The sequence below is a fragment of the Trachypithecus francoisi genome, unplaced genomic scaffold, assembly GCF_009764315.1.
Source record: "Trachypithecus francoisi isolate TF-2019V2 unplaced genomic scaffold, Tfra_2.0 Lachesis_group3, whole genome shotgun sequence".
NCBI lineage: Eukaryota > Metazoa > Chordata > Mammalia > Primates > Cercopithecidae > Trachypithecus > Trachypithecus francoisi.
In genome coordinates, this window is record NW_022681468.1 from 150,572,831 (window position 1) to 150,599,270 (window position 26,440).

The 26,440-nt window shown below is 39.9% G+C and overlaps 1 protein-coding gene across 1 annotated transcript in view; it reads left to right on the forward strand.

Moving 5' to 3' along the window:
• The window catches only part of GPR176 (G protein-coupled receptor 176), a 129,377-nt gene that overhangs the window by 95,652 nt on the left and 7,285 nt on the right, over positions 1-26,440 (forward strand). The window contains exon 2 of the mRNA XM_033190610.1: positions 25,487-25,739. Coding sequence (XP_033046501.1) covers positions 25,487-25,739 — 253 coding nt within the window. The remainder of the gene's footprint in view (positions 1-25,486; positions 25,740-26,440) is intronic.

Here is a 26,440-nt window from a genome sequence, read left to right on the forward strand (position 1 = left end):
TCCCTCTTGTCTGCCTGGGCCTCCATCCAAGACTCAGATCAAGTGTATCCTATTGTGGTGCTCCACTTCCCACTCTAGCCCATTGAGTCCTCCTTCCTCTTCCCATATATTCCTCCATCATTTGTTCAGTAACTACTTATCTATCTCTCTGTCAAACTCATTTGTCAACTCCTTGAGATTTTGGCTTGTTTGTTTTTGTAAACCTGGTACTTGCTCAGAGCCTTGCATTCTAATAAATTAATAAATGTTTGTTGAATAAGTAAACTATTTTTGCTATTATCTTTTGAACAGCTCATTGATTGTTCAATATCAAAGAATGGTAGTTTGTAACTCTTAATTAAGTCAGAAAAATGAACAAACACTGATAATATGTTCTCAGCACCACCTTAGGATTTTCTTTTTTTAAATCAAATTAATAACATATATTGGATTTATTATTATTATTATACTCTAAGTTCTAGGGTACATGTGCACAACGTGCGGGTTTGTTACATATGTATACACATGCCGTGTTGGTGTGCTGCACCCATTAACTCGTCATTTACATTAGGTATATCTCCTAATGCTATCCCTTCCCCCTCCCCAGGATTTTCTTCATACTAGTTGTCTTATGATGCAGAACACATATGGTGATTTGAATTCTATGAATTATTCAGATTTATGTATCTAACTGGGAATGTGTGTATATATATATTTATATAAATCAAATTTTATAATTATAACAGTACTGGTATTAAGAATATACAAAGTTATTTGAGTTGTTCTAGACAGAGAAGATAAAATATACTCTCCAATTAACACTTATTACCCATCCTTGTATGTACCTTGCAGCTTTAGGTAGTAGAACAACTTAGAGAAAGAAACTGTTGTGCTCATGCCAACTCAGAGGCAGCAGCTATCCTATTTGGGACAGGCTTCCTCCCATTTCCCAGCTTGGAAAGGAGAGACAGGGACCGAGGAATGGGTGGAATGTTGGCCTTGAGGGTGCAATTTAAAATCTTCACATTGGAGCTGTAAAGCCAGATAACCAGGCTTTCAGGTGGGTGGCAACAGTACCAATAAAGTGAAAGCAATAAACATCAGTGTTTTATAACAGAGAAAGTAGTCAAAAACAAATTAGATCATACAGATGTGGTTTAGCTATTTCCACTTGAATTTTAAACCATAGTCTGTTAAGCGCTAATGGCCTCAAGTCCTTTCTGGGTGTGTCCGCAAGCCCACCCTTTGTTCCTGAGATGACTTGCTTTTCCCTGTAGATCCTGCAACCTCACTCTACAGTGCTTTCCTAGATTTGACCCAGAGCATTGTAAGCTCCTTGTGTCCTGCACACACATTGCCCCCATGGAACTTTGGCATTCTTTATGACCTCATGGCTTTCTTACTCTCACCAAGTTTTTTCCCTGATCCATTCTGATGCCCAGGGTCCAAATGGCTTCCAGTGACACATCTTTGGTCTTTGTTCTCAGTGTTGGGGGTTGAGTTGTCAGGTGTTGTCTCTTCATGAGAAGGCAGTGTGATGTAGTGATCACATCCCAGGCTCTGGAGTTCAGCTGCTTTGGTCTGAATTCCAGCTCCACTGCTTCTTATTTCTAGAACCTTGGGCAATTACTTAACCTTTCAGTGCCTCAATTTTCTTATTTGTAAAATGGGATTGAATAGTACCTAACTCACTGAGTTGTTGCAAATATCCCATGATACACATACTTAGACAATAAGTATTCACTAAATTCTGGCTACTAGTATCATTCTTTCTAATATTAGCACCCTACATCTGCTTACATTCCAGCTACTCCAGCCTGGACAGATAGGTCCACGTGCAGTGTGATGGGGAGGGCAGTTTTGCTGTACTGTAAACTCATCCAAGCCAAAGAGCAACCGCCCTGAAGTTCACATTGTGGTGAAAGCAGTAGTTTGTTTCCAGGGCTTTGCCTGTGAGGCATGCCGATGTCTCCTGAAACACTTATTGATTCTCTTGGTACTTTATAACAAGGGCAGGCTTTTTTATTGTATTGGAGCAGAGGAAAATCACACTTTTCTGATTACTTGTTCTGCTCCCTGAGTGAATCGCATGAAACCATGTCTGGCACCTTTGATCCCTGCTGGTAAAGCTGCTCTCTCAGCCAGTGATGCTGATTCTTTGACCCCTTGGCAATCCCTGTTGGCTGCCCCTCCAGCTGGCAGAGGGTCAGCTCAGTGCTTGTGCTAATCCCCAAAGAACCAGGAAGGAAACCTGAGCGGCATCCTAAGTAGCACTGGCCTCAGGCAGCAGGCAATGTATGTGCCCCATCAGCCCCTCCACGCAGTGTCTTTTCCTGTCCTTTGGTTCTCCTTCCTCGACAAGAATGTTAGTGTCAACGAGATGCATGTCAGTCAGGCCATGAGCTGGAGGCCTTTCCTCCCGCCTTTCCTACACAGACACTTACCTGTCCTAGTTAAGGATGCTTCTGTCAACTTGCTTTCGGGGCTGGAAAGCAACCACAACATTTTCTGTCCCACCTCTGGGTGTTAAGGGCTGAAAAACAACTTCAGGAATATTTGTATTTTAACAACAGACTTTTAGAAATAGAAAAATTATTCCCTAAAGATGACATTTTCAGCATCATAGCAGGCTAGCCAGGGGTGGACAGTTGTTTATTTCATAAACAAATTAAGTCACACATTTATTATACCATCTCCCAATACCACTTCAGTTGAGATAATCTATGTTGACAGCCTGGGATGTAGCCTTCCACATATTTCTCTATGTCCCCATAGGGATGTGCCACAATTTATCCTAATGAGGGACATTCAGATTGTTTTCATTTGGGAGTCACTGTCAACAATCCTTCAACAAACACATTTGAACACACAGCTTTATACATTGATTCTTTTATTTGTAGGATAGTTTTACAAAAGTAGGATTGTGCAAGGTACATGCATTTAATATTAGATTGGTACAAAAGTGATTGTGTTTTTTTCCATTAAAAGTAATGGCAAAAACCACAATTGCACCAATCTAATAGATACTGCCAAGCTACTTTTCAGGTATCTGTAGCAATCTACCTGTCCACTGTAAAATAAAAATAAAATTCTAAGCCCCTCAGCTGACTGAATGGACCTTCTTTGGCCAAGGGGACCCCAGAGTAACCTTGAAAACTGACTACTTGGCTGCACAGTGGGATAGAAGAAGATGGGGCATGCTTCATTATGCCCCCTCCTTCGTTATTTTCTATTAGACTTTCTTCTCTAAGGGCTGAACAGAAACTAACCCTTTCAAAAGACTCCACACTGATATCAACTAACCACCTCACGCTGCCCCTCCTTTTTTGCCTGCTAAGAGACCACTGACCATGGAGTGGCTCTGGCCAGTCTGGAGAGGGCACAGTAAAGGCCTACGTGTCCTCTGCTTCACCTTTTGACAGCAGAGGGCTGAAAACTCCACACTCAGATCATGCTAATGCTGCTATTTTTGTCACATGAGACCCATGAAGGAGCGTAAAGCTCAACTGCATGTGCGTACATGTCTCCTTTCATATATCTTCATGATCCTCCTATAGCTTGTTGAATATGTGTATTTGAGCACATCATTTAGTATAAATTCCTGTTCCTTTTTTCCCCTCCCTTGAAGTATCTGTTTTTAGCATAGCCTCCAGCCTGTCAAAATGGCACTCTGAAGGCTTCAACCCTTTGTGAGAAATAAAGCTCCCCTTTCCAGATTTATAAACTTCATCATTCTTCAGTTGACACCACCCAAAACATATAAGGATGCTTATATCTTCATACCCTTTAATACTCGATCATATTATTATTATTGTTATTCTGCCAAGCAATGGTGGAAAGTAGGTTTGCCTTTTTGTTTTAGTTTGCATTTTTCCCATTCCGTTAGGATATACTGTGTCAGTGGTCAGGGTTCTTCCTTGGAGGCTGACCCTGACGGCATCTTCGGGACTGTTTTCAGGCCCCTTCTGGCTTCTGTTTTCTCCAGGCAAGAGCTGAAGAAGCAGCTTCAATGAGCAGGATGGATTTTAATCATAGGAGCTGATGTGTGCTGTATGAATTTAAAATAATCAAAAGATGGGTTTCAAGCAAATGGCATTTGAAAAGATTACAGGAATGTAGAGGAAAGAATAGCTAATGTGTGTTCACAGTTCCTAGGGGCATTGTGGCTTTGCCCAGCTCTGCAGTGGTCACCTTGCTGTGCCCTGCACACTGCAGAACCTGCAGGAGCCCCCTGTAAGTGGGGAGGACCTTCTACTCAGCTATCCATATTTCTCTGTGGTCCCCCTTTCCTGAGGTTTTCTGTGACTTTTACGCATCCCTGGAGTCCTGTCTTTACTCCGGTTGGAAACCTCTCAACCTTGTTCCAGAAGTGGACCCCTTTTCAGTGTGCTTTGCTGAGTTGTGAATGGGTTTTTCTAGAAGTCATTTTCCATTTCTACTTCTAGCCTTCACTGTCAATTCCCTCATCTGCTGCCCTGCTCCAGCTTGCCCACATGGCATGTCTCTTGGGGATTTGTTTGTTGTGGATTGAAGCTTTCTTCTGAGGCATAAGCTTCCTTTTGTTTCCCTCTCCTGCCACACTGTCCCTCTCATCCTGCATGCTGTGAAATAGGCATCCCAGAGCAATGCGTGCTCACACCCTGTTACGGGTTCTTCCCCCATAACAGCAGTGAGTATGATCTGAGAGACAGGGCTCTGAGGTAAGAGGACCTGCTTGACTTACTTAGACCTGTTGCTGCACTTATGGTGGACTCAGAGAACCATCCAAACCTGAACCGGCTGGATTACTTTTCAGAAATGTTATGGTAATGCATTTGGAAAAGCATATGCCCTAAAAATGATGCCTCATCCATGAAGCACTGGATACTGGCCACAGGACTACTCCTTCTGGGTCTCCATCAAGGTTCTCACCCACTGATTGGCAAAAATCAGCGAGATGTGATAGCACCTGCTGCCGACAGGAATTTTTTGGGAAAAGCCTCTATAAATATTGCTGGTGGAAATGAGAAATCAATATCACAGATAGAAAAACACCAGAAAATAAGCTTATGTATAATACAATGATTTTTTTTGTTTATAATGGCAAAAACCCATGAACAAAGCGAGTGCCCATTTGTAGGACAAAGACTGAATAAATTGTGATATATTCACACCATGGAATAGGGAGATTTTTCCCATTATATAATGCATATATATAAAATAAAATTATACTTTTACAAAATAAATAATAATACCATATGTCTGTAAATACAATGTAAATGCTTATGTATGATGAAATAATGAGAATGGAGAAAAGTATTTTAACGTTATAAATATAAGAAGATGGTGTCCACAAAGAACAGCATGTAAATGCTGTGTAAATGATAGGCCACTTACGTAAAATTAAGTATATAAGTGTATATATTCACAAAGACATGTATGAAAATGTGATGACCAGAATATTTACCATGCTTTTCTTAAGATGATGGGATTTCAGGTAATTTTTCTTTCTTCCTATACTTTTCTAAACCTTTTTTCTTTTTTTGAAACAGACTCTTACTCTGTTGCCCAGGCTGGAGTGCAGTGATCGCGGCTCACTGTAGCCCTGACCTCCTGGGCTCAAGTGATCCTCCTATCTCAGCCTCTCAAGTAACTGGGACTATAGGCATGTGCCACCACACCTGGATCATTTTTCTTTATTTTTTATAGAGACAGGGTCTCCCTATGTTGCCTAGGCTGGTCTCAAATTCCTGGACCCAAGCGATCCTCCCACCTTGGCCGCCCAAAGTGCTGGGAATACAGGCATGAACCACCACATCCAGCCTGAACCATTATAACAGTAAACATATGTTAGTTTAAAAAAATTCAGGAAGAAACTAAAACTATTTTTATTGTGAAAAAGCAGAGAGGTAGAGGGATGAAATGTTGAGCTTGTGGATATGTAGCTCAGCATCTTATTTCTGGGCTCCCCTCAAACTTGGCATCCAAGTAGGATTCTACATAACTAGTAAGCATGGAGCTAGTGGAAATATGCTTCCCAATGTTCATTTGCTTTTTCATTTTTTTCCAGTTAACAAATGCATGTTTAGTATTCATGATTACCAGATACTGTTCTCGACATTGGAACTATAGTGGTAAAATACCAAATGAGAGCCCTACCTTCATAAAGCTTACAGTTTAGTGGAGAGTGGCACAGATAGTTGACTAATCCTCAGTATAATAAGTGCTACAAACAAGAAGTAATCAGCATGGTGAGAACTGATGCCAGGAAGGCCTGATTTGGATTGGTGGTTCTGGTGGTGAGGGATGGTTTCTTGGAAGAAGACCTGAGAAGTGAGGTCAACTTAGTGAGGATGAAGTAGAGGGCAGGAGGAACGATTGTTTGGGGATCTGGGAAGCCTCCTTTGTTACTCAGTTTGCATTACTGTAAAATAATACCTCAGACTAGGTAATTTATAAAGAAAAGAGGTTTATTTGGCTCACGGTTCTGCAGGCTGTACATGAAGCATTGTGCCAGCATCTGCTTCTGGCAAGGGCCTCAGGAAGCTTGCCGTCATGGCAGAAGGTGAAGGGGAGCCAGCCAGCATGTCACATGGCAAGACACAGAGCAAGAGAGAGAGAAGCAAGTGCCAGGCTCTTTCAAACAACCAATTCTTGTGTGAACCACCAGAGTGAGAACTCACTCATTACCATGGGGATGGCACTGGGCCATTCATAAGGGATCCACCCCCATTACTCAAACATCTCCTACTAGGAACCACTTCTAACAATGGAGGTCACATTTCAACATGAGATTTGGAGGGGACATGCATCCAAACCGTATCAGCCCCCCAGGCAGAGGAGAGCTTTGAAGTTTTAGGGATTCAAGTGAAGGCCCATGGGGCTGCTACTCTCCCTTGTCTGCAGGATAGCAGTACTCTAGGGTGCGCCATTCACATTCAAAGTCATAGACTTGTCATCTATTATAAGGAACAGGAAGGGACAGCTTTCCTAATTCTCACAGTCTAGTGGTGGGCAGGCTAGAGTTTTGGGTTTTGCCTTTACAAACAGTGGGAAGGCAATGGAAGTTTCAAGAAGGGGAGTGATGTTCCTAATTGCTGTTAAAATGGTTGGTCTGGTTGTGGTGTGGAGAGTGCGTTAGATGGGCTGGAGGAGCAGTGCGGGGGGACCAGCGAGGAGATGGAGCAGTGGAGGTGAAGGGTGACAGGCCAAAGTGGTGCTGGTGGGGATAGAGAGAAGCAGCTGCACTATGCATTCATTCTGTAGGTAGAGTTGACAGGACTAAATATTGCGGATGTGGGGCTGAGTGATAAGAAGGTAGCAAGGATTCCCATGTTTCTAACATGAGCAACCAGGGGGATGGAGGTGCCATTTTCTGAGATGGTTAATATTGGTGGAGGAGGAGTTTTGGGAAAGGTCAAATGCTTAGGTTGGACATGTAAAGTCCAAGATGCTTGTGACAGTCCAAAGTAAAGAAGTCAGGTGGGCGTATGGATATCTGGTTGGCTTATATATATTTGGGTCTGTAGCTCAGATAAGAGGTAAAGTCGAACAATATACATGGAAGCTATTAAAATTTCACCTAAAATAGTTTAAAGAAGAGGATAGCATGAGAAGGGTCAAGACTGGGGCCTGATGAAGGAAGAGAAACTGGCAAAAAGTACTGAGAAATGGCCAAAGTAGTAGCAGGGAAACCAGAAGAGCATACTCTGGACATAAGTGTTGTTGGAAGTTTCTAATGTCCAACTGGGAACAGACCAAGGCCTTTGAATAATCCGGTTAAGGTCATCCCATAGGGTAAAGGTAAATGCTACCATCATTGAGTCCTCACTGTCATTCTATAGGCCTAGCCCTCAGTGTTAGTGACTGATGTGCTTTGACTATGGCTTTTGTGGTCTTTCCAACAGCTACTTATCAGGGAAAATCACTGTTGGACAGTCAAGGAGCTACATTTTCTGATTTCATTAATTTTACTGATGGAAAGAAATTAAGCTGATAAAATTATTTTAAGGACTATTTATTGTTTGGGTTTTGGTGTTCTTTACATTTCTTAGAAAGTCAGAGAATAAAAAGGAGATTTACTCTCAAGAGTTAAAAGAGCTTAAAGTTTATGTGATTTTTAAAAATTTTTTTATCTCAAAGGAAGGGTAAGTAAAATCTGACACTCTGAAAAAACGTTATTTTGTGGTTGCTCAGTGACTACTGTGATGCCTTTTGTGACTTAGAAATAAGTCTTACTAATTTATAGTTACGTGATCAGCAAAATAAAGTTCACACATAATAATGCTCATGTCATATTATATTTAACACGTAATGAGTAAGGCAGTGTTTGGCACTTTTTATATATCTCATTTAGTACAACAGCTCTAAAAGGTAAATTTTATCATTTTCATTCTGAAGATGAAAGAAGTAAGAGTCTATGCAAAGTGTCTAAGTGGTAGACCTCCACACATAGCAGCTTAAAGCAACAGTTATTATCTCTCATAATTTCTGTAGATCAGGAATTTAGGAACAGCTTAGCTGGGTATTTCTGGGTCAAGGTCTCTCATAAGATTGCATCAAGATGTTGTCCAGAACTGTGGCCACCTGAAGGCATGAGTGGGGCTGGAGCTGTTGGCAGGAGGCCCCAGTTCCTTACCACATGAGCCTCTTCATAGGACTGCTTGGGTTTCCTCAAGACATGTCAGTTGGCCTTCCCCAGAGCAAGTGATTCAAAAGAGATGAAGACAGAAGTAGCAATGTCTTTTATGACCTAGCCTTGGAAATCTCACAGACATTTCTGTCATGTCCTATCGTTCATACAAGTCGACTTCATTGACTATGGGAGAGGCCCACACAGGGATGTGAAGATCATTGACCATCTCAGAGGTTGATGAAGAGGGGCTTACGATATTTGCTTTTGCCAGAACTCTTAACAGTTAGCAAAAATAGCTGTTCTTTCTGTTACATAAGACTTACATAATCTTATCTGGAAACAAGGAAGGTATAGATAACTTTTCCAGGCTCCTTCCATCCATATATGAGTATATAAAATCTATTTGGTGTTGTAGATTACCTTCTTACCCCTATTAAAAAATTTCAGAGTTCTTTACTGGAAAAATAAAGAGTTGCAGCATGTCACTGATCCTTGCATATATGCTCACTTTTGTTTCCTTAGTTAGGGTAATATTAAAATTTATTGGCTAATATTTATTATCCAGTGATCAGACTTCAGCCGTGGTATTTGCATACTTAAACCTTTACAAGAATAACACCAAGGGCAAGACTAATGGAAACCGTGGCTTAATGAAAATGAACAGATTTTGTATTTTATCTTATTTACTTCATCCACATTGAGTCAGTGATACTGATTGCACCATGAAAGCCAGTATTTTACAAACTTAGAAAGTAGAAAATCGATCTTTCCCAGGATAGAAAATTCTTTCCTCTGTGTTTTGTTTCATAATGAGAAAATAAGAGGTGACATCTCCTCACTGATCTTACTGCTTTAAACAGGCTAATAGCATTTTCGAAATTGCATTATTTTGAACCAGCAGGAAAATTACATGGTAAATAACTCAATGTTATTCAAATCAACTAATATTAGAATAAAAATGCGGAATTGGAAACTGATTATTCATGGAATGCTAAAATGTTAGGCGAATTCTCCTCTGCATATCTCTGTCACTGTGGCCATCACCATCATGAATGTTGGATGCTTAGAAAATGTTACAAAGCAAAGAAACCTTTGTCCAGTTTTCAGCAACGTGACTAATGAAGATTCAGGCACAGAAAGTCTCCGTTGCTTAAAGTCACTGGGAAATACACATACAAAATAGCTCTTAGCATGGGGAGAGAAATGGAACTGAAATAAGTCTCCCTATTGTTTTGCTCTCTATTTCTGCCCTCTTCTCTTCCACTCTCTCCATGTTTACTTGAGGGAGGGCTGAAGAAGAAAAGAGAGAAAAGCAAGTATTAGGATTTGCTTTCCAAAAGGTGTTGTTTCTGCCCACCCACATGCACTTCATTACAGACAAGTACTTCCAAAATCATGTTACATCTGCAAGGCCCTTACATACGCTTTGCCAGTTTAGTTCTTACCTCAAAAGCAATCATAGATAATTCTGCTAGAATTATATATATTATTATAGATATTATTCTGGGTCTAGAATCATAGATATTCTGGGTCTAGACCAGAGTGTCTTAGTTATCAAACTCCTTCTATGTTACCAATGTGCCAATCTGTTATTTTGTTTACTTTGCCCCCTCCCTCCTTCCTACAGAGCTCTTGGCTCCCAGCATTCTGTTTGAGCATTTATTCCATTCTCTTATTGAGCTGGCTGGCTCTCATGGCCTGTGTGCTATAACTCATCCTTTCAGGTCAGAGCAAGTTTAAGTGTTCTATTCTTGACCTTGCTGTGACCTTCAGATCCATCACTTCCTTCCAGAGGCTTCCATGTCTTGGCCAGCTATCTCCGGCCTTATCCTGGATCTGGCTACCCCCAGCCCTTGCCCCATCTGCTATTCTGGCTCTCACAGCTCCTCACTGCACAAACACTCCTCTCCTGCTGGCCTTCTCCTTCCTTGCAGGGAGAGGAGAGAGTGGTGAAGGACACACAGGAGGTCTGCTTTAGAGAAATCTAACCTCCTCAGTAGTGGGAGAGTGTCCCAAAATCTGTCAGAAGAATTGGAATGCCATTTCTAGTTCCTTACCCTTAGGCCTCTCCTTTTTCTCCTGCCTTGCCTCCTAAATTCAGCTATAGAAAAATGAATGACATTTTCAGCTTTTAATTAATGTCATTGTCAGATTGTGTCAGATCATAAGGAGTAAGAAGCTCTCATTTCCAAAATCTTATTTCTCCAGTTCACATCAGCTATGCTAGGTCCCAGTGGACTGAAGCAGGATCAGGCTGACTTTCCTTTCTTAGTCCTCTAATTATCTTACCCTTGGGGTCTTTGGAAATATTGCCAACATAATTTTTCCTTTCGGACTGCATAATTATAGTTACTGGGACAGAGGGAGTAGAATAGAGTGCATGAGTATTCCCTGAACGTTCACTAGACTAATTACAGTGTAGCATGATGTATCATTGTTGAATACATCTCTCTAAGCAGCTCTGGCACTGTGTGTTGGCAATGGGAAGATAGTAAACATTCAGCTTGTTGGTTGAAGGTAGTTATCATCAGTAGGTATACTTATAAAAGTGAGTACACAGGAAAAAAATGATGATTACATTGTTATATTAAACTTCGTTTTAATTTATTCATCTATTTAGGTCTTTATGAAGCAACCCCTAGATATAAAACCATGTCTGTTGCTAATGAGGGTTGACAGAGTTTTCAGATAAGGTTCTTTTCAGGCTTCATAATCTTACAATATGCAAGGGGAGAAATAACCCAGAAAGCCTAAGTGCAAGATGAATGGTGCAGAAGATACAGACCCTGCCTTCCCAGGCTTTAAAGATTGCATGAGTAATTTTATATGGGCAAGAACCTCTTAGTAAGATGGCCTGTGTAGTAGATATTTAAGATAAAGAACTGTTTCACGTCCACTCCATCAAGTGTGGCTTGTTCGGATGGCCATCCAAAGGGAGCATGCTTAACAATGGGTAGAGGTAGGTAAAACTTTTCCTTCTTTTCCCTGGACGTTTTCTCCATATACCTATGGAAAGGGAAGTAGGGAAGTGAAACTTGTTGCTATTAAAGGGTTTCAACACTGCCACAGCTAAGTGGGGTCCATGATTTCAAGACTCTTGCTTTTCAGAGAATAATGTGCTTCTCAAGGAGGTTAATAGACCTAATGTGAGCGACCAGAGAGAAGGTATCTTGTGAAGCCATGAAAGTTTTCCAGTTGATTTATATGGAAAAAATTCAAGTCACTGAAAATATAAGGAGAAGAGTTAACAGTTCAGATTCGGACTGTATTTTTCTTCTTACTTTATGTCTCTGTATCTATCTTGCTGTGTGTTGAAAGACGTGAATGACTAATTTCGGGGACTTTGTGAATTCCATGAGAGAGCCCCAAGGATGGGGCAGATTTGACTGTGGTCGCCGAAATAGTTTTGTTTTGATCATGCTATGCAATTTGCCTTGCTAAAAGATATGTGCATTTATTATAGACTCACCTAAAATCCATTGTGTGTGGCCTCACAGGAGCTGACTGGATGAGGCTATTGTTGGAGTCTCTTTACATATATTTTGTAATATAGAGTTACAAAAGTGAATCTTGCTAATATTTTATCTGCATTCTTCTTTGAGAACAAGTATTCTGAGAAGAAACCATCCATGGTTAGAGTGGGAATATATATTTCTTAAGATGCTTGTTATTCAAAGTAATTGTTTAATATTCACCATGACTTTTAATGAACTTACGACATAGCTTCTTCCTGTGAATTCAACTCCTGCTTAGTTTGAACTTTCTGCATCATTTCAGAAAAAATCCTCTGGAATCAAATGAATTGTAGCTAAAATAACATGATTTTCTCATGCCAATAGCAATCAGCTTAAACTGAGTTGGGCAGGTATTAGTTTAATCATAAGTTACAGCAAACTGACACTTCTTTAGTGAGGAAGAGGCTCACACCTTTATAGACTGGGAGGAAGAGCAAATTGTACTGAACACCGCCAGGTATAGCCCTATGGCTGCAAGCTGCTTTTCCCCTACATTCTTTGGCCATAATTCTTCTACCAGTAGCAAAAATCCCGAAATCAAAACATTTCTTATCACCCAGTCAGCACTGACTCTCTGGTCACTTGGAAAATGTATCTGCGTAGTTTCAAGAACAATATTGTTAAAAATCAAAATAAGATAGAATCCTTTTTAGAGCTATTTAGAACTTTTTATAACTATTTGCTTTGGAAGTGTGAACTGTGAAACTCAGTTGTTTAATGTTGGTTCCCCACCCTCCATCATACTTCCTGGTCCACAGAGCTTCACAGTCCCTTTTTTTGAACTCTCTACGTATCATTTGACTTCTCTACACTGCGGAGTTCTGTATTCCTAGTTTGTCTTTCCCTCGCTGTCTCTCTTACTCTTTCTAATTCTCTTTGGAGGTTTTGCTTGGGTAGCAGCTTTAGGGACTCAGAGAAAAACATGAATTTGACCTTTAAATTTCCAGGATTATCCCATTCCATCACAATGCTGCAACATTAGTTAGTAGGTGTTCGGGTAACCAGAGGTTATATCTTAAAGGGTGTTGTATGATGTTGAGAAGTTTAAACTTTTTTTTTTTTTTAATGACAGTAGGGAACCATTGGATGCCTTTAGTGAAATCAATCAAGTTACTTTTGTACCTCTACTATTCTTTAATATGGATTTAATTTGTTAATCTCACAAATAATGAATATTCTCTGGCAATATTTACTTATTTACAAATAATGAATACATAACCAACTCTTTTCAAAAATAAGTGTCATATTGAAACTACATTTGAATTATACTTAAAAAAATAGAACAATGCCCTCAGATATTCAGGAATGCTTTCACTGCTTTCTAGTTATGGTGGCAAAAAATGGAATAGTTTTTTTCCATCTTGGTTAAAAATTTTAGTTCCTCATCCTGTGAGCCTAAATGCACAAGGGTGCTTGCTGGCTACCTATTGGGAACATGTCTTAGATTGATTAATATTTTTCAAAGCTTTTTTTTTTTCGAGGCAGGATCCTGCTCTGTTATCAAGGCTGAAGTCCAGTGGTGGGATCATAGCTCACTGTAGCCTCCAACCCCTGGGCTCAGGTGATCCTACTGCCTCTGCCTCCTAAGAGGCTGGGACGACAGGTGCATGCCACCACACCAGGCTAAGCTCTCTTATTTTTTATTTTTATTTTTTGTAGAGATGAGGTCTTGCTATGTTGACCAGGTGGGTCTTGAACTCCTGGCCTCAAGCGATCCTCCTGCCTTGGCTTCGCAAAGTGCTGGGATTACAGGTGTGAGCCACCACACCTGGCTAGTTGTTGTTTTTCATTAAACAAGTAACCAAGTATAGTTAGAATCATTGTTTTATTATTTGTAATATATCCTTAGTCAGATAACATTTTAGAAAACTCTTTTCATAATGATGAAATAATCTCATGGTTGTTTCAAGCTGTCTAGCTACTTGGGGTTAAAACACTGTCAGCCAGTTATCATTACTTTGAGATTTTTACTTTTTCTTAATGAAACAATGCCAAGGTCATTGATATCTTTTTTGATTTTTGTAACCTTGTGTGGTTTTTAATTCATATTGGCATTCTATTAAGGCGTATCGTGTTTGTGTGCTACTGCAAGAATTCTGTGAGGCATTTTATTTTGTTGTTGCTTTTTAAAAAAATTTTTCATTGATAAAAATGGTATATATCTGTGTTATACAACATGTATTTTGAAATATGTATACAGTGTGGAGTAGCTAAATCAAGGTAATTGACATGTGCATTATCTCACATTTTTATTTGTGCTGAGAACACTTAAAATCTATATTTTACAGCAATTTTAAGTATATAATATATTGCTTACTGTAGTAACCATGTTGTACAGTAGACCTCTTGAACTTATTTCTCCTAACAGAAAGTTTGTGTCCTTTGACCAGTATATCCCCAGTGCTTCGTCCTGCTGGCAGCCCATTCTACACTCTGCTTCTATAATTCCGGCTGTTTTAGAATTCACATGTAAATGTGATCATGTGGTCTTTGTCTTTCTGTTCCTAGCTTATTTCACATAATATAATCTCCTCCAGGTTCATCTGTGTTATTGTAAATGACAGAATTTCCCACTTTTCTTAAGGCTGCAGTATTCTGTTGTGTATGTATACCATTCGTCCATTTATCCATTCATCCTTTGACAGACAGTTAGGCTGATTCCATATCTTGGTGATCGGGAACGATGCTGCAATGGACATGGGAGTGCAGATATTTCTTTAAGATACTGATTTCATTTCGTTTGGATATATACCCAGTAGTGGGATTGCTGAATCATGTGATAGTTCTCTTGTTACTTTTTTGAGGAACCTCCCTGGTGTTTATTATAATGGCTGTATTAATTTACATTCTCTGTGGGGTATATTGAATGTTTTATAGTAGACTTCATAGATTCTAGAAGCAGGACCTATCTGGAGAAGGGATATCCTTAATCTGAGATGTTTCGTGTTTGCTTTGAGTCAAGGTTGGACATTCTTGGAAAAGCAGGCCTCATAGTGGTTCCTGCCCTCTCTGCTAGAGAGAAAGAAAGGCTTTTGTGAAGCCACTGAATCCAGATGACAGCAAGGAGGAGAGAGACAAGTTATGTCTACAGGCCTGAAGAAGAGCACTGAGTTTGCCACAGTCGCCCGAACTCCATGGTCCCGGGGCACCCATTCTGACCACATGAGGCAATCTGATGTGATTCTGCCCGAGGAGCACCACTCAAGGGGCCTTCACAGGGCAAACCGGATGATTCTCCCTTGGGAGACCTCAATGTCCCATTTGGAAGCTGGGGCCAGTCGGTCCTACCATGTCACATTCCTGGCTGCTTCCCAAGGCCCTCGGTCTCCCTTCTGAGCTGTCCCCTTCTGTCTCCTCTACACACGGCTCCATGTTCCTTTTCCTCTGGCCAAACCTCTCTCTTTTTCTCTCTTTCAGACCTTTTCTTGGTTCCCTCTGAAACCTTCATGTAAATAATAGTAACAGTAGTGTATAACATTTAAACAGCACATGCTATTCACAAGAAGCAGTTCTAAGCACTGTACATATATTACCGTATTGACTAATTTAGCCCTTACAATGCCTCTTGCACATAGACTTTGTTATTACGTTCACATTATAGATGATGACACTGAAGCACAGAGAAGTTAATTTACCCATAATCACATAGCTGTTAAGTGATAGAGCTTGGTACTGAGTCTGGGAGTTGGGTTTCAGGATCTGTGTCCTTAGTTATTAAAATATCCTGCATCTCCCTAGGATAAAAATTTCACTACAAACTTAACCTTTCTCAGAATGATCTGTCAACCGTCTTGTCTTTTGTTTGCTCACAAAAGTGCAACAAAGTACTAATGTGTGCTTGGCCAGCCACTTGGAACACTTCTGTAGCCAGGTAGTATAACCTCCCACAGAAAAACAACCTCCACAAACTATGAGCTCATAACTGAATGTTAGGAACCATCTGAGAAAAACCAGAAAGGACAGCAAGCCGACCCAACAGATGGCAAAATTAATCCTTCTAGAACTAGATGCAACAGAATAATCTGAAAGAAAACATAAGCATTTAAAAATGATTACAGATTAGCGAAGGAATGGGAGCCATAGTAAACTAACTGAATACTAGGAATAAAGAATAGGCCACCTGAAGTAGACGCAAACACAGATTTTAAATAAAAGAGGGGATGATATGATTATTCCAGATGAATTGAGACTGGATTAAAAATGGAAGGTAAACCTGAGAAATATCACCCAGTTTTCAGAAGAGGATGAATTGGTGGAAAATAAGAATGAGTGGTTAAGATATAATCAATAGAATGAGGGCTAACATAAGTCTGATAAGAAATCCAGAAAAAGAGAATAAAGAGAAAGAGGTAGGATAAAATTCAAAGAGGCAATGGATGAAAATTTTCTAGAAATAGAAAGACATAAATCCTAGGATAGAGGAAACATGCACAGTTGCAAACATTTTAGTGAGGCTGCAGAACTTTTAGTGAGCATTTGGAGAAACCAGCTTTCTCACATGCCATTTGTGGAGAGTCCTTTGGTAATATATATTAAAAATGTGCAAGCTGTTTAACCCAGAAATTCTGCTTCTAGTAATTTATACCTAGTAAATATTCAGTTCAATTCCCAAAGATTGTACATATAAGGATGTTGATCTCAGCGTTGTATAATAATGAAATATTGGAAACAGTTTAAAAAAACCATCAATATACAATAGATAAAATGAATTAGGGCATGAACATGAAAGCACTGTTGCCTTTATGTAGCTATTAAAATGATGATAAAAGACATCAAACCATAATCCTAACAAATGTGTGCGTGCACGCATACACACACACACCCCTAGACACATCATATTTAACTACCTAGACACATGATATTTACTATTTTTTTTTTTTTTTGAGGCGGAGTCTCGTTCTGTCGCCCGGGCTGGAATGCAGTGGCCGGATCTCAGCTCACTGCAAGCTCCGCCTCCCGGGTTCACGCCATTCTCCTGCCTCAGCCTCCCGAGCAGCTGGGACTACAGGCGCCCGCCACCTCGCCCGGCTAGTTTTTTGGATTTTTTAGTAGAGACGGGGGTTCACCGTGTTCGCCAGGATGGTCTCGATCTCCTGACCTCGTGATCCACCCGTCTCGGCCTCCCAAAGTGCTGGGATTACAGGCTTGAGCCACCGCGCCCAGCCGACACATGATATTTAAACTGCTGTAAACGAAAGAGAAAATCTTGAAGGAAGGTAGAGAAAAAAAAAAAAAAAAAAGACACATTATACACAGAGAAGCAAAGGTGAGAGTCAGGAAACTTACTATCAGGAACTGCAATCCAGAAGACAATGGAGTGACGTCTTTCAACTGCTGGGGGAAGAAACCCTTTCAACTCAGAAAATTATCCTCAGCAAAAATACTCTTTCAAAAATGAGGAAAAAAGAAAGACATTTTTCAGACAACCAAAAAGAGAGGAAATTCATTGCTAGCAGACCTGTACTACAAGAAATGCTCAGGGACATTCCTCAGGTGGAAGGAGTATGAAACCAGACAGAAACTTCTGTCTACACAAAGAAATAAAGATCTCCAGAAATGATCGAAATGGAAGTAACTATAAAAGACTTTTTCTTATTTTTAATTACTCTAAACGTTAAATGACTGCTGACAGAAGAAATTGTAGCAATGTATATTGAATTACAGTTTATATAAAAATAAAATGTATGACAATAAAAATGTAAGTATTCTAAATATACCAATTAAAAGACAGAGATTGTCAGATCAGTTTAAGAAGCTGAGAAGAGGCCCAGGCACGGCGGCTCATGCCTGTAATTCCAGCATTTTGGGAGCTGAGGCAGGCCGATCACTTAAGCCCAGGAGTTCAAGACAAGCCTGGGCAACAGAGTAAGACCCCGTCTCTACAAAAATTAGCCAGGTATGGTGGTATGCACCTGTAGTCCCAGCCACTTGGGAGGCTGAGGCAGGAGGATCACTTGAGCCTGTGGGTAGCAGAGGTTGCAGTCAGCTGGGATCATGCCACTGCACTCCAGACTGGGCAATAGAGCAAGACCCTGTCTCAAAAAAAAAATAAAGCTTAGAAGACAGGAATTAGGAATATACTTGTATTAGTCAGGGTTCTCCAGTGGGACAGAACTAATAGGATATATATATATATATATGAAGGTGAGTTTATTAGAAGAAATGACTCACACAATCACAGAGTGAAGTCCCACAATAGGCTGTCTGTAAGCTGAGGAGCCAGGAAGCCAGTTCAAGTCCCAAAACCTCACAAGTAGGGAAGCCAGTAGTGCAGCCTTCAGTCTGTAGCCAAAGGTCCAAGAGCCCCTGGCAAATCACTGGTGTAAGTCCAAGAGTCCAAAAGCTGAAGAACGTGAATTCTGATATTTGAGGGCAGGAAGCATCCAGCACAGGAGAAAGATGGAGGCCAGAAGACTTAGCCAGTCTAGTCGTTCCATGTTTTTCTGCTTGCTTTTATTCTTGCCATGCTGGCAGCTGATTAGATTGCGCCCACCCAGATTGAGGGTGGGTCTGCCTTTCCCAGTCCACTGACTCAAATGTTAATCTCTGTTGGCAGCACCCTCATAGACACACCCAAAACCAGCACTTTGCATCCTTCAATCAGTATTAACCATTCAGTATTAACCATTACAATACTGTTATAAGATTCTTATATTACATGTAAAGCAGTATAACAGTATTTGAATGTAGACGATAATTCATGATGTATATTGTAAATATAGGGCAACCACTAAAACAATTTAAAAGAAGTATAAATAATAAGCCAACAGTGGAGATAAAATGGAATCATAAAAAATATTCAGTCACACTGTGAGCATCCTAAATCTGAAAATACAAAACTGAAATGCTCCAAAATCTGAGTTTTTTTTTTTTTTGTGAAATGGAGTCTCACTCTGTCACCAGGCTGGAGTGCAGTGGCGCAATCTTGGCTCACTGCAACCTCTGCTTCCCAGGTTCAAGTGATTCTCCTGCCTCAGCCTCCTGAGTAGCTGGGACTACAGGCACATGCCACCACGCCTAGCTAATTTTTATATTTTTAGTAGAGACGGGGTTTCACCATGTTGGACAGGATGGTCTCAATCTCTTGACCTCGTGATCTGCCTACCTTGGTCTCCCAAAGTGCTGGGATTACAGGCGTGAGCCACTACGCCCAGCCCAAAATCTGAAACTTTTTGAGCACCAACATGATGCTCAAATGAAATGCTCATTGAAACATTTTGGATTTTGGATTTTGGATTTTTGGATTTGAGATACTCAACTGGAAAATATAATGCAAATATTCCAAAATCTGAAAAAGTTTGAAATTTGAAATGCTTCTGATTCCATGCATTTTGGATAAGGGATACTCAACCTGTAATCCTAAGTCAGAAAGATAAAAAGGAAAAAAGAACAGATGTGATACAAAAAGCTTATCCACTACGATCAAGTGGGATTCATCCCTGGGATGCAAGGCTGGTTCAACATACACAAATCAATAAATGTAATCCAGCATATAAACAGAACCGAAGACAAAAACCACATGATTATCTCAATAGATGCAGAAAAGGCCTTCGACAAAATTCAACAGCGCTTCATGCTAAAAACTCTCAATAAATTACATATTGATGGGACATACCTCAAAATAATAAGAGCTATTTATGACAAACCCACAGCCAATATCATACTGAATGGGCAAAAACTGGAAGCATTCCCTTTGAAATCTGGCACAAGACAGGGATGCCCTCTCTCACCACTCCTATGCAACATAGTGTTGGAAGTTCTGGCCAGGGCAATCAGGCAGGAGAAAGAAATAAAGGTATTCAATTAGGAAAAGAGTAAGTCAAGTTGTCCCTGTTTGCAGATGACATGATTGTATATTTAGGAAACCCCATCATCTCAGCCCAAAATCTCCTTAAGCTGATAAGCAACTTCAGCAAAGTCTCAGGATACAAAATCAATGTGCAAAATCACAAGCATTCCTATACACCAAGAACAGACAAACAGAGAGCCTAATCATGAGTGAACTCCTATTCACAATTGCTTCAAAGAGAATAAAATACCTAGGATTCTAACTTACAAGGGATGTGAAGGACCTCTTCAAGGAGAACTGCAAACCACTGCTCAATGAAATAAAAGACGACACAAACAAATGGAAGAACATTCCATGTTCATGGATAGGAAGAATCAATATCATGAAAATAGCCATCCTGGCCAAGGTAATTTATAGATTCAAATTCACCCCCATCAAGCTACCAATGACTTTCTTCACAGAATTGGAAAAAAATACTTTAAAGTTCATATGGAACCATAAAAGAGCCCTCATTGCCAAGACAATCCTAAGCCAAAAGAACAAAGCTGGAGGCATCACGTTACCTGACTTCAAACTATACTACAAGGCTACAGTAACCAAAACAGCATGGTGCTGGTACCAAAACAGAGATATAGACCAATGGAACAGAACAGAGCCCTCAGAAATAATACCACACATCTATAACCATCTGATCTTTGACAAACCTGACAAAAACAAGAAATGGGGAAAGGATTCCCTATTTAATAAATGGTGCTGGGAAAACTGGCTAGCCATATGTAGAAAGCTGAAACTAGATCCCTTCCTTACACCTTATACAAAAATTAATTCAAGATGGATTAAAGACTTAAATGTTAGACCTAAAACCATAAAAACCCTAGAAGGAATCCTAGGCAATACCATTCAGGACATAAGCATGGGCAAGGACTTCATGACTAAAGCACCAAAAGCAATGGCAACAAAAGCCAGAATTGACAAATGGGATCTAATTAAACTAAAGAACTTCTGCACAGCAAAAGAAACTACCATCAGAGTGAGCAGGCAACCTACAGAATGGGAGAAAATTTTTGCAATCTACTCATTTGACAAAGGGCTAATATCCAGAATCTATAAAGAACTCAAATAAATTTACAAGATAAAAACAAACAACCCCATCAAAAAGTGGGCAAAGGATATGAATAGACACTTTTCAAAAGAAGACATTTATGCAAGCCAACAGACACATGAAAAAATGCTCATCATCACTGGCCATCAGAGAAATGCAAATCAAAACCACAATGAGATACCATCTCACACCAGTTAGAATGGCAATCATTGAAAAGCCAGGAAACAACAGGTGCTGGAGAGGATGTGGAGAAATAGGAACACTTTTACACTGTTGGTGGGACTGTAAACTAGTTCAACCATTGTGGAAGACAATGTGGCAATTCCTGAAGGATCTAGAACTAGAAATACCATTTGATCCAGCCATCCCATTACTGGGTATATACCCAAAGGATTATAAATCATGCTGCTATAAAGACACATGCACATGTATGTTTATTGCGGCACTATTCACAATAGCAAAGACCTGGAACCAACCCAAATGTCCATCAATGATAGACTGGAATAAGAAAATGTGGCACATATACACCATGGAATACTATGCAGCCATAAAAAAGGATGAGTTCATGTCCTTTGTAGGGACATGGATGAAGCTGGAAACTATCATTCTGAGCAAACTATCGCAAAGACAGAAAACCAAACACCACATGTCCTCATAGGTGGGAACTGAACAATGAGATCACTTGGACACAGGGTGGGGAACAGCACACACCAGGGCCTGTTGTGGGATGGGGGAAGGGGGGAGGGATAGCATTAGGAGATATACCTAATGTAAATGACGAGTTAATGGGTGCAGCACACCAATATGGCACATGTATACATATGTAACAAGCCTGCAGGTTGTGCACATGTACCCTAGAACTTAAAGTATAATAAAAAATAATAATTTAAAAAAACTAAATAATTAAAAAAAGCAAGAGCCAACTGTATGTTCTATATAAGAAAGCTACTTTATATATAAATGCATAGTTAGGTTAAAAGTCCTTCCTGTTGTTACCTGGCATATTAATTAAAAGCCTTTCCTAATATGCCCTTCACACAGTTCTTTTAATCCAAGAGCCTCTTCTTGGTTTCATTTTGGACTGCAAACTGAAGCAAAGAAGGCGTTAAAAAATCCAGTAACACAAAGTAGTTGTCGGCTGGTTGTTTCTTCTATTATGGGGTTACTGTTACTTGCTTAAACTTCCCTCTTACATCACAAGGTGTATACTGAGTGTAAAAGTTCCTTTGTAGGCTTTCTGACCCTTGTGGATCCACTTTGGCCTCCCTCTTGGCACAGTCTGTCATAGGCTTTTCCTTGTAATTTAATATCACCTCCAGTTTGCATTAGCTTTTTTCAAGTTCTAGTTTTTAGAATATTCTGGGTGGTGTGTTATCTTTCTGTAAAAGCATGGCCATGGATCTTTTACTGCTTTAAGTCTGGGGAAGCTGGTAGTTTTCAAAGGGGTAATGTGTCTGTTTTCCCAGGAGGATTCTCAGATGCACACGATTTCCCAATGCTCTTTTGGAATATCTTTTTCGTTTTAGTTACCAGTCTCTTTAACAGGCCAGAATTGTTGCTCTCAAAGATGCAAAGCCAATAAACCAGTTAAAAAAGACAACCAAAGCTAAAATTTTGCAGAGGCAAAATTTAGTTGGAAAAAGGTTCTTCGTTATCAATCAAGCATGGTTTGTCAGAGTTGTGGTTAATTCACATGTTTTGGCTTCCAAATCCACTCTCTTTGACTATTACATATATTACAGAAAGAGAAATCTTAATTTGCATTTTTTAACTTTTATTTTAAGTTCAGGGCTGCATGTGCAGGATGTGCAGGTCTGTGACATAGGTACACATGGGCCATAGGGGTTTGTTGTACAGATTATGTCATCACTCAAGTCTTAGGCCTAGTACCCTTTAGTTATTTTTCTTGAGGAATGACAGAGTTACAGCAGTCCCAGGGAGGCAGACTTGTACCAGTGTCACCACTCTCTACCTCTTATTTCCTTTTTGGTTGTGTGGGCTGTGAGTGTATCCTAATTGTGCTGCTGTGTCCATAGCTACGGCATTGGCTATTGTCATGGAATTCAACATTAGAAAGTATAATGGGAATACATAGGGAATTGGAATGGTTCCAGAGCTTAGAGCATTTCTAGGGGAGATTAGGTGACTTACAATGTGACTTCTAAAATAAAAAGTATATGGAGGTTGAAACTTTTGTTACTTAAATATATACTGAATTGTCCTTACTTGATATGCCTTGTAAAATGAAGGAGAATCTGAAGTGCTAATGAGGTTAAATAATCATATAGTTATCTTGCTTTGTGGCTGTGTGGGCATGCACGTGCACACACAAGCACACACACACACACACATTTATTTTTAAATGTGCAGCCAATTGGGTATTGGGTATGGGTGCGTCTCTCCTGACATATTGGTCCAATTCAGGTTCTTAGAACCAAATGAGTCAGTTTTAAATGAGGAGAGAGAACAAGAGGAGAGGTTTAGAGAATGGAAAGAACACAGGATTCTTTAGCCTCAGGTTCTTAACAGCAGAAGAGATTAGGCTCTGGATGCTGCCTAGAGGCATATAAATAGATGGAAATAAAATGTGATTATAGCAGTCTCTGGTTTTAAAGAAATAACAGCATGAAAACAACTTTCCTCATTCATGAGCATATAAATGCTAATAAAACCCCTCAGCAGGCAGGCCTGCACGCCTGAGGACTGGGTCCCTGTGAGAGTCTGGGCATGGGGCTGTGGACTCTGTCTAAAAGTGGTTTAAAAGCAACTGTAGTCTGGGGGCCAACTGGACCAACGTGCTTGTTACAGTTGCAGGTTCCCAGAGCCATACTTATGCACTGTGATTCAGTATATCTGGTACAGTCATTCTGATGTATGGTGAGATTTGGGAACTGCTTGCTGACTTAGAATATCTTTACATGACATACATACTACAAAAGAGGTTTCTCTTACCACAGGGACTTTTGATTACTGTGTGTCTGCTTATTTTACAAATTCATTTCTTCAGCAAATATTTATCGAACGCCTACTCTGTGCCAGATACTGAGCTAGGCATGGAGTTATAACAGTGAACAAGATTGATACAATTTTTCTTCATGAAATGGAGAGATAACAAGTCAACGAATGAATAATTGTGATGAGAACTATGAAAGATGCAATGGGATATGATAATGGAGCATAATGGAGGCAGGAGCAGTTAGTGTTTAAAATAAAATGATGGTTAGAGAAGGCTTTTCTGACAAGGCAGCATTTAAACTAAGACTGGGATTTAAAGTAATCAGCCATATGAACAACATCCCAAGCAGTATAAAAAAACATGTACAAAGGCACTGAGGCAGGATTAGCCCTGATGTGTTTCAGGAACGGATCAAAGGCTGGAGTGGCTGGAGCCCAGCAAGCCAGGGGAAGGAAGGTATGAGATTAGGCAGTAGGCATCAGAGTAGGTAAACCCTTGAGGAACATGGTGGGGATTGAGAGGGGTATCAGAAGTTTATCTGGAAAAAGAAGTCTGCAGCTGAGAGGAAACGCCTAGTTTAGGACATGAATTTGGGAGTCATTAGCATTTTGATGGAAAATTACCAGAATGGGTAGTCTAATGTAGGGAGAGGCTACTGAGAGAGGATAGAGGGGGCGGAGCTGTACCATGCTCTTCTGCAAAACCTGGTAAAAGTAGACTTGCAGCAGCCAAGGATAGGCGGAAGTGGGAGGGTGGAAGGAAAGCCAGGAGGTTGTAGGCCTGTGGAAGCGGCAGAGGACAATGCTCAAAGAGAGATGGTTGGTTGCATCACCGCTGCTGAAGTCTAGAATGGTGCTGTCCAGTATGGTGGTCACGAGCTGCCTGTGGCTATTGAAAGGTGACTAGTGCACAATGAGATGTGCTGTCAGTGTAAAATAAAATGCACACTGGATTTTGAAGACTTAGTACAAAAACAAGAATGTAAAATATTAATAATTTTCAAGTAATCATTGCATGTTGAAATATTTGGGATCTGTTGGGTTGAATAAAAAATATTAAAATTTCACCTGCTTCTCTTTACTATTTCAAAATGTGGCTACCAGAAATTTAAGATGACATGTGTGGCTTGCACTGTATTTCTATTGCAGAGTTTGGCAATGTGGAGGTCATTGAAAAACTTGATAAGAGCAGACTGCCTGGGATTAAGTAATAACTAACAAATTGTTTACATACTGATGAGACTAAGCTATTGTTATAATACTATTTTGCCCAAAATTAAATAGAGAAACTCACCACTAAAATTTTTTCTAGACTTATTGATATGTAAGTGATTTAATAATGTCACCTAATTGACATAATATATCATATAATATGTTAAATTTTAATTGTAATAGGATTTAAATTAAATCTTTTGAAATCAACTCTCAAATGTGTTTTTTTTTTTTTTACATTTTTTAACCTGTATTTTTTTCCTTTTTAGAGTTTTTAAATTTTTATTTAAATTATTTTATTTTCTTTCATATCTGGCCAGGAAACTTCATGGTGTTATGGTCAACTTGCCGCACAACCGTGTTCAAATCTGTCACCAACAGGTTCATTAAAAACCTGGCCTGCTCGGGGATTTGTGCCAGCCTGGTCTGTGTGCCCTTCGACATCATCCTCAGCACCAGTCCTCACTGTTGCTGGTGGATCTACACCATGCTCTTCTGCAAGGTCGTCAAATTTTTGCACAAAGTCTTCTGCTCTGTGACCATCCTCAGCTTCCCTGCTATTGCTTTGGACAGGTAAGATCAGGTAGCCAGGAGCTAACTTTCTTTTGAGTTGTATTAAAAAATTAGCATCATGAAGCAAATGAGTAGTCAGTGTTCCGTATACTGCTTTTTAGTCTGCTTGTGATGAACAGAAAGAGAATAAATGTCCAAAACAGATGCCTCGCAAAGGACAGGTTGATTTAGCAACAGCCAGGGAAATCAGAACCACGGAGAGAAGACCTGGGGGTGAGAGTTCCATGAGGATGCTGGGGCAGAGCTGCTAGATCACGGTGTCACTTCAGCTTGGTTGCAGTTGGTGGTATTTGTGTTGTAATTTGCAGTAGATTTTTCATCTGATTGATAACTCTGCAATGAGGGCTTTTTGATGCAGTATGGAACAGCTCTGAAAGAATAAGGGAATGATTCAGTGGTTATTTAACAAATGATTAGATGGTCAATTGGATTTGGCCAGGTAACACCAGAATTCCTCTGGAGGATTTATTTCCAAGGTTTCATATTGCAGTGGTGATTGCTTTCTCTTCCCATCCTCTTTAAAAGGATGTTCATTTGGAAGTGAACCTTACCTCTCAGTTACTGCAATTCTACATACTTTGATCAGTTTTATCAAAATTGTATAAAGATCTCATAATCAGCAAATTCCTGCCTTTTTCTTTTCTAGCTAGTGCTTCATGAATACAGTTTAGATAATATATTCTAGAGAATTGAATTAAGTA